The sequence below is a fragment of the Agelaius tricolor genome, unplaced genomic scaffold (genome assembly GCF_023055355.1).
Source record: "Agelaius tricolor isolate 1412-34295 unplaced genomic scaffold, bAgeTri1.0.p SCAF_1, whole genome shotgun sequence".
Taxonomy (NCBI): Eukaryota; Metazoa; Chordata; class Aves; order Passeriformes; family Icteridae; genus Agelaius; species Agelaius tricolor.
Window position 1 is genome coordinate 57,813,887 of NW_027269261.1, and position 11,954 is coordinate 57,825,840.

At 41.6% G+C, this 11,954-nt stretch overlaps 1 protein-coding gene across 1 annotated transcript; it reads right to left on the minus strand.

The window, feature by feature from the left end:
- Nucleotides 1–1,404: 1,404 nt before the first annotated feature.
- On the minus strand, nucleotides 1,405–9,792 carry SOD2 (superoxide dismutase 2). The gene is made up of 5 exons (XM_071435951.1): nucleotides 9,635–9,792; nucleotides 8,281–8,483; nucleotides 4,188–4,304; nucleotides 3,405–3,584; nucleotides 1,405–2,082 (listed from the first exon to the last, which is right to left on the minus strand). The coding sequence occupies exons 1-5, from the start codon at nucleotides 9,661–9,663 to the stop codon at nucleotides 1,937–1,939; spliced, it is 675 nt and encodes a 224-aa protein (XP_071292052.1). The 5' UTR covers nucleotides 9,664–9,792; the 3' UTR covers nucleotides 1,405–1,936.
- Between the last annotated feature and the right edge of the window lie 2,162 nt (nucleotides 9,793–11,954).

Genomic DNA, 11,954 nt, shown 5'->3' on the forward strand with positions numbered 1-11,954 from the left:
TGAAATTTGCAAACTCATTGCTCCTTTCATGCAGATCAATTCCATGCTCATTGGTGATACTGGGCACAGTTCAGGTTGGAGATGACTTAACACACAGAGCTATTTTTACATCTGGGGTTAGGAAGGTCTAGATAGAACAAACTGGTAATTTCATGTTTGACTAATGCATCTCAGACTTGTCCACACAGCGCATTTGAGATCAGCTGTGAGGCTTCCCCTTCCTGTTTCTCAGTTCATGTAGGGAGAGACAGACCTGCTCACCTCCACAGCAACCACAGTAACACTAAATGCTAGCTCTCAGCAGCAATTCTGAGCTTACTGCCTAACACAATTAGTAAGAGGTTTATGCACTTTCACTGCCCAGTCAACAGCTTTGCTAGCACACTTGCTAACACACTTGCTACAGGCCCATACTCAACCTCATAGTGCTGCACACATTAAATGCTTTTCACTGCTTCACTGTCCCTACTATTTGCCTTCAACAGTTAGTAAGTTCTCATCTTCCTATGCCACAGACATTGCTTTTTGTATAGAGCTGAGGACTTGGCACATTCAGACCTAGACAGGACACAAGGTAGCAGAACCAACTCACCAGCTGACTGGAAGCAGGAGAGGAATGGAACTTCTTCTTAACCTGGTGCACAGCAGAAACTAAGCCTTACCAGCATGTGCTGGGTCTCACACTACTGCCTTTAGAGCCTCAGCAAATGTTGGCTGTGCTTGAGGAGCTCTCCGTGGTTAAAATCCTCAACCACCTGGAGCTAACTCAAGCTTCCTCCAAGCTTAAGCACTCCTTTCCAGAGCACCAGTCTACAGGCACATTTACCTCCTGTTCCTTTGGAGTGTGCAGAACCAGGATGAGTGGCACACACATTACAGCACTCACCACCAAAGCCCTGCCTCAGCACTCATATTGAGAAGCATTCCACCACTTTGTTTTTCCTCTCTGCTATGTGGTACTTCACTGTATGTAGTAAGGAACAGAAAAAACTCCAGTTTCCTTTGCCTTCAAGCAGACACCATGGTAAACACAACATACCAACTATTTCAAGACCATGGGCATGCTCTGTTACAACAAAAAGGTTACTTCATGCCTGCCTTCAAGCATCAAGTTTAATTTGTTACTACTGCTTCAGCAAGACGGCTGGACAGAGACAACTTGTACTTGATATATGCATGCAATCAGCCCCTTCAGTTAAAGGATGGTCTAAGACACATCTGAACAGTTAGAATAAAATGAGTGCCACATGCTGTCATTCAGGCCCTATGTGAACAATTTGCCTGAGCCAGTACTGTAATCTCTGTGCAAAGTAATGCTTCCAATGCTTGTGCATCAGTGTGATACAAATACCTCACATAAGAAATGCAGGAAGGGGTAGGGATGACTGAAGACAGTCAATTCAGGCAGGTACAGCAACACCTATTTCCCCTTTATTTATCTTTTCAACCTTTATGAAAGCTCTGCAGCCTGTAATACAACAAACTACAAAAGGCATTTTTCTCTTCCAACTGTTTTAAAATCAAGTAACTAGACCAGATATTACTAAAAATGAGTCTCTTGTAGACAGTTATAGAAGATTCTTCTTTTGAGTTTTATTTGTTTATAGTAACAGTAGCACATATTTCCACTTAGGTACTTTAGTGCAACAAGGAAATCCATTAGGTTTCAGCAAGGTGACCTATGTTTCTATATGCAATGGAACAGATTAAAGTGCCTGCCTTTGTTGCACAACAGTTTAAAGCTTCAGAACTCTAAGTAAATACCTTTCACAGAATTAAACAAGCAGACACTTTGCTTGATTATGAAATGCTTTTGTTGGATGAGTGAAGTGCTTTCTGCAGTAGAACAATTCATTTGTAAGCCACAGGCACTACTACAAGAGTGGTATCAGAGTAGAACTGGTGACATTTTAGTAGTCTGTGCAAGAATTCCACTCTACTTTTTGCAAGTTGCATATCTTGAAGATACATTCTCCCAGTTGATCACATTCCAGATGGCTTTCAAATAATCAGGTCGAACATTTTTATATTGAAGATAATAAGCATGTTCCCATACGTCAATGCCTAGCAAAGGAATGAGACCTGTGAAAAAAAGAGGATAAATATATGAAAACACACTTTACATGTAAAGTTTTACATTGCATCTTCAAGCTGTACCCAGTTTCTGAGTCTTAAGCTGCAGAAGACAAAGAGCTGTGCAGAACACTGGTCTTTACTGCAGTATTTTATAAAACTGTGCTCACACACACACACACTGCATAAATTCAAAGAGCTGATTTGGGTAAACATATCTATAAATATTCTGGAACTGCCTTGAAGACATAACTGAAACCAGATGAAGTAATTTTTGCAAGGTTTCTATCTTTTGCACACTTATGCAAGCACTTTCATAAAAAATTACGTTATGAAGGTTTCTTGTGATGCCAGCTTGCTTCCAATACTTTAATTACAGGCTATTTGTTAAGTGCCTAATTACCTCCTTGCTTTTGTGCTAAAATACCCTTGTCACTGAATTTTTTATGGTAAATTTTCACAGGAGGGAGGGTGAAATTCACCCCCATTATAATCTATGTCCCTATACTAAATCTATAATTTCTTTTCACCCTACTGATAGGCAATACAGACTGCTGGCAATACATGAAATTCCTTCCCATTCTCTATGAATTCTGCAGAAGGTATCTGCAAAATGATTTGAACAAACTGTCACTGCAAGCAGATTCTCACTGATCATGACCTCTTCCCTCTGTGAAGGGTGTCCAGCCTGCCATTATCACTTCCATGTCTCTCTAAGGAAGTAAGAATATCTTGGAAAGAGATCATTGCCAGTACTATGCTGCTTGTCTAGCTGTAACACTTAACCACATCACAGACTAATTTGGTTGATACGCATTAAAGGAGTGTCATAACTATAAAGGAAGCAAATTATAAGGCTCCATTTTAAACCCAGTCTAGATAGGAACAAGAGTTATTATGTTCATCTTCCCCTCTCATGTTGTCTGGCCCCCACTGACAGTGCTGTGAATAGCTCCTCTGCCAGAGAAAAAAAAATCTGAAGGCAAGAGGCTTAATGTTGCTTGATATGTGCAAGTTACTCCAGTTGCTCAAAAATCCAAGGAAGCTGAAGCTAAAATATTCACCAAGCAAAAAGCACTTTCACAACATGACCCATCTATTTTTCCTTGGACTAGAAGGACACTTAATCCTTCTGCTGTTCAAAGTTTTTAAGTTCTGCTTTACAAATGCTACTCTAAAAACTGAGTTTTCACTTCTGCTAGAAGAGACATTTGGTTTTTCACATCTATTTATCAGCAATTTCTTCTCAACGTTTTCCCAAACCATTTTTCAGATGTCATACACTTGCCCACCAAATCTACAAAAGCAGAGTGGAAGGAAAGAAACCTGACCTGTTGTTCCTTGCAAAGGGTCTTGATTTGCACAAGCTGCTATCTGTAGGCGCCCCTGCTCCTTGTTATAGCCAAGCCACCCCCAGCCTGATCCTTGGACACCAACTGATACAGCTGTCAGCTTCTCCTTGAAGTTTGCAAAAGAACCAAAGTCACGCTTGATGGCTTCCATCAATTCTCCTTTAACAGAAAAAAAGGACAGAAAGATCACAAGCGTATCAACCTCGATCCAAACCTCCCAGGTTTATCACAACAGCTTTTGTGAGATCTGTATTAAAGGGCCTTTATCTTTAATTGCAGGTCACTTTAGGTAATCAGTACTCCATCCTCCCCAGGGGGATTCCTTCCATTAGGCTTTAACTGCTGAACTATCCCTATCCAAACTGGAGCATAACTCCAGCCACTAGGCTGGGTGGACCTGCAGCACATTTCTTCCCTTTCTGTGAATCGAGTACATTGAGCAATTTAATTAGCATGGCCTTGTACAACTATTTTCTCTTATGAAGGTGGAAAGGGTATATATACAGCAGTAGCCAGGTATTTTGCAGTGTATACATAATCAGCTCTAGAAATTAAAAAAGACTTTGAACATTACTCGTTTTTTATATTTTTTGCTTGCATCCAAAACCTCCCCCAAATACCTCAGAATTTTGGTAATTGTCACATAGAAAGGTGAATTAACTCTGAAAAATAAAGATCCTTTAGACTCCTTTAAAGAGAGAAAAGATCAATTCTACCTGTTAATTAAAACTGATGCAATAAACCACTGTAACATGCACTAACCTTTAGGTTCTCCTCCTCCATTAGGAGAAAGGTTTGTCCAGAAGATGCTGTGATTGATATGACCCCCACCATTGAACTTCAGGGCAGGCTGAAGTGACACCTGAGTTGTAACATCACCTAAGGATACAGAAAATAAAAATATATAAATAAAAACATTATCATCACCATAACAGGCAGTAAGTTTCTACTAGGCCTCCGCTGATAGCCAAAATCTTTCTACAAGCATATAACTTATCAATGGAAAACATAAAGTCTGTACTGTTATGCATATTTTAGACAGTCACAGACAAATTCTATTGAAGATTTATTATCTTTGACCTTTTTTTATGCTGTAATAAGTGAGCTGCAATATTGCAACTATTAGGCAGCCCATACTACACACCTAAGACTTACTGCCACTCTACAGCAGAATAAAGCAATGAGCACAGCCAGAACTCTTTGAGGACCCAGCACTTGTAAATTTGTCAGTATCATCACTACAATGCAAGAATAGTATTCACCCATTAGTTCACTGATTTGCAAACTAAGCATTTTTAAACTTCTTAAAACAATTTACAGGGCAAACAGCCTGTGCTTGAGAAAAGTCAGTAAGTACAGTGAGCACATACACAAAATATTCTTCTCCTTCCTATCTTTTGTTTCATTTGGAGGGAGGTACTCACAGAAAAGTGATCGAAATAATTTTGCTACACATGACGGAATCCTGCATCTGAAACCAAGATCAAACAGCTCTGTACTTCCAGAGAAGAATTCTTGAAGAATTCACTGGTGCCTTGTGTCTTGAACAGTCTTGTACCACTTCAATGCAAGTCTTTTCATTACTATCTTGGCTTTTAAAAACACTGAAGCATTTCAAAGGTTTTTAAAGCTTTTTCCACCACTCCAATGCATTCTTTAGTTAGCAATCAGTGGGGGACCTGTTTTCCCAACTCTCAGGACTGAGTTGTAGAAATTTTCTGAAACCTCAAGAACACAGATATGAAGACAATCCTCAAAGAAGTAGCGCACCTCAAAGCAATCTGTTACTAAGGTGATGCCTCAGGTTTTAACCTTTATATTTTTGAGATCTTGTGCTGCTTTAGTGTGTGGGTCTGGGCTTCACATTAGGGGATAGTAAGCTCTCTTCACAGAGTAGGTAGACAAAACAATTCCTTCTCTAAGCTGGGGTCCCAAGGACAAGTGATCCAGATCTAAGGCCCAAAACCACAAACAACAGTGGACCAAAGAGAGAAAAACTAGAAGGATGGGACTTCATGGGCTAATGCTGTAATTGGACAATTAACTCCTATGTGCTAATGGACCAAAACTCATAAAGGTGTGACACCCTATGACTGGTTGTCCATTTTTTTGTGACCCTTTTGGGTTCTCCTGGGCTGTAGCCATGGCTGAACTCTTGTGCTGCTCAAGGTGGATCATTGAGGCTTCCTAATAAATACCTACTTTATTCTTTAGTTCCGTCTAGTCTCTGTTCTAGGACAGCCTTCACAAGGCATCAAAGGTTTTAATTCAGGATTTCGTGTTCTCAACATTTCCTCACAACTTCAGAGAGGGGTGCAGCACTGAAACAAAGCATCCAATGCTTTGTTTGTAAAAACATTATTTGCTGGATTTAGGTATCAGGTTAAGGATAAGAAGTCTCTCATGGCCATTCAGATGGCATCTTAGGGATATTTTCCCTGAATTTCTCATGCCTTAATGACACTTTCAAGCTCATCCAGAGCATAGAACATATAGCAAGTCAGAAATCAAAAAGTAACTTAGAAAGCCTTTAATGCGTCCATAACTCTTTATTCCACCATTCCTTAGAAGAACCCACTCCTCAGGACCCCTAGAAACCAGAGATGGCATTTCACCATTGTCCTTAAACAGTATTTGTGCTGCTGAACTTTGCACTGGGGAAATAAACAATTGAAAAGGGGTAACTTGCCCTTAAGTTACAGCAAAAGTATACTGGAATTTATTTGTATAGAATCAGTGGACAATTCAGTAAACCAAGACAAGAAGCTCAAAGGTGCTAAAGAGAGTAGTCAGCTCAGGATCTCAGCTTAAGTAATTTGTTTCCTTGTAACAGTCCAATCACAGGTCGCATGGTGGTCAAAGAAGAGCAGGGAAAACTATGGTAGGAACAAGTTTTCAATAAAAATGAGATTCAAGTTAATATCCTTCAATGAGCAAATCTGACACATTTTGATGGGCCAGTAGTCAGGACCAGATTATGTTGAAACAAAGTCCTGCGCTGTCACAGAAATGTAAATTCATTTTCAAATGAACTGACAATGTAAGCCAACAGGATGGCTTTGAGTTTTCTAGGCAAATATAGATAAATGAAGAACATGTTAATCTGAAGAAAATACTTTGCTTTCTATTGCTGAACAAGAGACATTGACAAGGTTCTGCTGCCCAGAAAAGTTATTAGATAGTGATCAGATGCGCTATGTAACCCAACACTGATACACAGCCCAGCAAGATTTTTGACAGTGCTCAGTTTTAGTATGAAAAAATAACAATACTGACAAAATGAGGTGGCAGTTCAGACTTTGCCCGGTTTTAGAATTTTTTCTTATGAGGGTCAAAATACTGCACATGGTAAACTAAGATACCAATCAGGAAAAAACAAACTAACAAACCACACAATCACCAATATCCCAAGTAATTATTTGTCTGCTTTGGTGTGCATGACCACAACCAGTGAGTCACCCATTTGGAAAATAATCTCTGCAGAATCCTTAAGGAAAAATTAATCTCTAAGTAATAAATGTTTCAACAAAATATCAAAAGCTGTAATTCCTAAAAAATAACTCAAAGGATCCACAACGCTGCAGATGCTTCTGATAACCAGAAATTCTGCCTCCACTAGTAGCTGAAGCTTTTGTAATTTAACAGCATCAGTAACAGCAGCAGCACACACACTGTCTTCTGACACTTCAGGTTCCCTCCCCAGTTGTGTTTGCACTAATTACATCTCCAGAATACACCTTTCCTGGATCTGCTACTGGCAGGGCAAGGCAGCAGTCAGTCTTGATAACCTGCTTCTTAAAAGAATCTCATTAGTTCATTAATTCAGACTGCACAAGTTATTTTTAGGCTCACTTAGGTACTTGAAAAGCCCCATTTTTTATTCAAATACACTGGCAATTAACTATCAAGGGACACATGGTTCAGGTTTACTCAGATATCAGCAATTCTAACTTTCACCCAAGTCCATGCATTAAATTCCACTGTGAAGCCACCTGGCAAGCAGACAGAAGTGAGTCTGTACAGTAGTCATTTCTCTGAGATAAACTGATACCTTTTAAGATCATGACAACAGAAAAAAACCCCAGAAAATATTCCACCTTCTTAAAAAGACATACATGTTATTTCACACACTTTTATCAGTCCAAATGAAAGACTTAAAGTTTGGAAAAAACACATCTCATGTTTCAGCATAGCTCTGATACACCTGCAAAGCTTTTGCAAAAAGCAGTGTATCTCAAATTCTGGGATCGTACCAAAAAATTCCATGATGGTTTCCTGCATATTTTTGTGTCTCACATGGGATTATCACCTATACAACCCTTTAATTTGACCCAGTGATATAAGTGATACCCAAATTCAGGTCTCTGCACTATGTGTTGTATGCTTTAACAACATGTTTGTCTTACCTCAATTGCAGGCAACTGAGATTATTTACAAAGACTGAGCAGAGCATCTGATGTGAAAACTATCAAGGCACGCATTTTTCACTTTATCGAATTTTGCCACTAACCTATTATTGCAAAGTACTTGTTCAGCAAAATGACTGCAATTTCCTACTGACTCAGTCTTTGTTCAGTTTAAGTTACTAATGGAGTATGGACTAAACCCACAACAATCAATAAATCTTCTCGTTTTACAGCACTACAGAGAACAGAATTCTTGCTTTTTACTTACATTCGATTTCCAATTATCAGCACCACGGAAGCTACAATAAAAGATTTTCCCCTTACCATATTGCAATGACATAATCCAAAGCTTTTCAAAGAATATATATCACTCCTTTTTTTATTTTGTTCTTCTCTATCATCTACACCAATTAGCTTCCATCTCACCTGTTGACTGCAGAGATACAAACCTTTTGCCACTGCTTCTTTGTACTTCTCCTCGACAACATTCAGGTTGTTCACGTAGGTGGCATGATGCTTGCTGTGGTGCAGCTGCATAATCTCTGCATTAATATGAGGTTCCAGAGCAGCATAGTCATATGGTAAGTCGGGAAGAGTGTGCTTTTGCCTAGAAACCAAGCACCCCAAGGGTGCTACCAACTTGGCACTGCTTCTAGAAAAGAAAAAAAAAAAACCAGAAAGAAGCAGTCTTATTCAGTAAAACTTGGGCTTCACCGGTGAAATAGACTGCATACCCTGCTGTTCTGATCAGCTGCTTTAAATACCTGGGGTATTATCTCAGCCAAGGAAATAATATTTCTATTTCTCAAGAGCTTAAAGGAAACATACTTTGCAGCTTAACTGCAAAGATGAATTCACACCAAGGTCACATATCCAGGGCTTTGCACTGTGAAGCTGCTGCTTCTCAATCCGAGCCTCCAGGCCCCTGCAGAGACTCATGAATCCTCCCAAGCATGCACGTGAGGGAAAAGTAGGGACAGCAATGAAGAGCCAGTTGTAACCTGATGACATTCAAAGCTTCACCTAATCTTTATTCATTAAAAATAGAAGCAAAGATGCCACCTAGGCGTCCTTCCCTCGTTATCCACAAGGTCTGCGCACTGGGAAGTGCTAAAAAACCTGCACAGTCACGGGTTTCCAGGACTGAATCTCTCCAGCATTTGTTCACAGACACGTGTTTCCCTGTCCCCACAGGGCGTACCGGGAAACCACACGGGGCGTCACAGCCGCGATGCCCTACACAGACACCGCGCAGATTGCGTTACCCTTCCCCATTTTAACACCTCGCACTTGTCATGCGACACAAGGGCCACGACGAGAGGAGACTCGCCGGGCCGGCAGGGCGGTCAGCTCTGAGGGCCGCCGCCGCATCGCTGGTGACCTTGACATAGGCCAGGGACACACCGCGAGCGAAGCCCTCAGGACCCTGAAGAGCGGTCGAGAGCGGCGACCCCGGCCAGCAAAAACAAGAGTGTCTGGCAGCACCGTGTCACGCCGCCAGAGCTCCTCGGCGGACGGCGCGGGCAGAACCTGAGAGCGCTCAAGGACGACGGCAGCAGCTCCCGCCCGGGCCGGCGCCGACCCGGCGGGGCAGCCGGCAGCAGTGCGACCTCCCTGCGCGCGAAATGGCGGGGGGCCGACACCGAGGGGCGACAAGACGACCCTCCCGCCGCCTCCTCCCCCGCTCCTGGCGTCCCTCCCCGGCTCGGCGGCGGAGGGCAAGGACGGTGCGGCCGCCGCCTCCCGGCGCGGGGCTCTGCCCAGCCCCGCGCTTTCCCCGGCGCGGCGCGGCGCGGCTCTCACCTGCTCGCGGCGGCGAAGCGGCACAACATGGCGGCGTCTGCAGCCGGGCGCGACTGTCACTGCGCAGCCGCGGCCCGCCCCAGCCGCGGGGGCTGAGCTGGGCCGAGCCGCAGGTGACACACCCCGCGGCCACCCCCGGCCTTCCAATGCGGACAAATAGCGTTGCTTAGCTTGTCCTTTTGAACGGAACGCTCCTAGAATCGTTATCGTAAAACTCAGGCCCGCCGTAGTCCCAGGCAAGGCGAGGCTGCCTTAGCAGCAGATAAAATGTCGCCCGATGCCCCCGGCAGGATGCAGCAGCACGGCAGAGCCCGGCTTTGAAAACCCGCCGCGCAATGACATGGTTCTGGCAGCATAGCGACGGCACCGGCAGCACCAACGCTACCGTTTCAGCTTTTTTGTCTACGACTTGCTTTTGTTGCTTCATTTCTGCTCTTTTGCCCATTTTGTGGGCATCTTGTTTTCCCCAACACGTGCTTTCCTGCATGTAGCAATTCAGCGGCCTCTGGTGCTCATGAAAATCCTTTACCCAGTTTAATGCAAATGAGTCCAAAGACCTATTACAAACTGGCTCTCCAGCGAAGTCAGGGAGGAGAAACTCTGCAGGCAAGACAAACATTAGGTAAAATTTTAATTCCATACAATTTATCTCTGCTACCACAAAACCTTCTATCATCATATTTTGTCATTCTAAATAAATACATATAGCCTTAAGATCTTCTAGCACCCACAGTTACCAGACTATAAAAATTCAAATTACAGAAATTCAGTGGAGGGTAAGCCTGAACAATTTTGTTGAGAATAAATAACCTCATCTTGCCAGTTGTGAAGAAATCCACCTGGAAAGACCCACAAAGGGACTCCCAGCCCTGGAAGACAGACTTCCATCCCTCACTTCTCGAGGCCTCCTAGAAAAGGACAGTAATTTAGTTCCTCGGATGAAGAGGAACCAGCGGTGCTATTGTGGGAATCTGAGCAGTGAAAATAGCTGCTTTAGCAGCAGCTAAGATAGAAGGCAAATTGTCCAAAATCAGTGAGTTGTTTCTTCATCCCTGACTACTGAAAATACATTCAGCGAGATATATAAATTATATCTAATTTTAAAGAGGAATTTATTGTATTTATTGGATCAATAAAACGTAATTTTTTGTTAAAATGAACCAACTATATTCAGGATTATTAAGTGTCATAATACAGGCACCAACAGCCAGGCAAGACCATGAATATTACAGGCTTTTAGTAATTAGCACTTGCATATGCAGTATTACACTGCAGTTCACTAATGTTTGTAGCAAGTGTTCCATGAAAGCAAGTAAATTATGTAATTATATTTCTAATTTTATTATTAACTGGCACAGTTGCTGGGTTGCTTTCATTTTGGAAGAAAAAAAAAATCACACAAAGCACGCCAACCTCCTTATTTAGGAGACACCTTCAAAGCAGAGGTGTCTGCTTAGGGGAATGGTTTTACACCATTTTTTTTCCCAAAAAGTTAACTTGAAGTCTGATGGTATAATTTGTATTTCTGATTATCTTTTTACTATTTAAAAACTTGAGAAAATAAAAACCTCATGTAAAGATAATTTTGAAGTCATGAATGTCCTGTAATACCGGACTAAGTAAAAAGTCATCACCACCTAAGTGCTATGCCTTTTTTTTAATGACCAGATTTCCTCAGTAGGCTTTTTACCATCTGATCACATAAAACCTGATTACTATATTGTGTTATCAGCATTGGAAGCTTCTTAAAAAATACTGCATTTTACCATATACGGGATTCCAGGTGGTAAATATATACACATGCTACATAAGCAAGCAATATGATGTTAAGATCAAATAAAATCCATCATGAGGGACTTCTGTGATCTAAAAACTCCTTTGGGTGCCAGATGGCAGTACCATTTTTGTATAGGTATTTGTCACTTCTCTTTCATGCATTCAACCATTCAACTGCTATTTTTCAAGCAATAAGGCCTGAAGCAAGATTCAATAAGCAACAAAGTATCACCAATGGAATTCATACTTCCAGTGACCACTACCAAGTGATTTTAGAACACTGATGTGAACCCTATGAAATTAAAATAGCAGTGGTGCTAGCTATGGACTAGCATGATTTTAATACAAACAAGCATAACTGGTAGCATTTTAATTACATCCATTTGTCTTGGACAGTATTACTGCAGATACTAAATTTCTGCCACTTAAAAATGCTACCACAGAAGCCCTTCTGTAAGAATTTACTCTAACTGTAAATTTAAATCAAGGCAAGTATGCTCTAGAACTTTTGAGAAATATTCCTTTCAAACAAGTCCATTTCCAC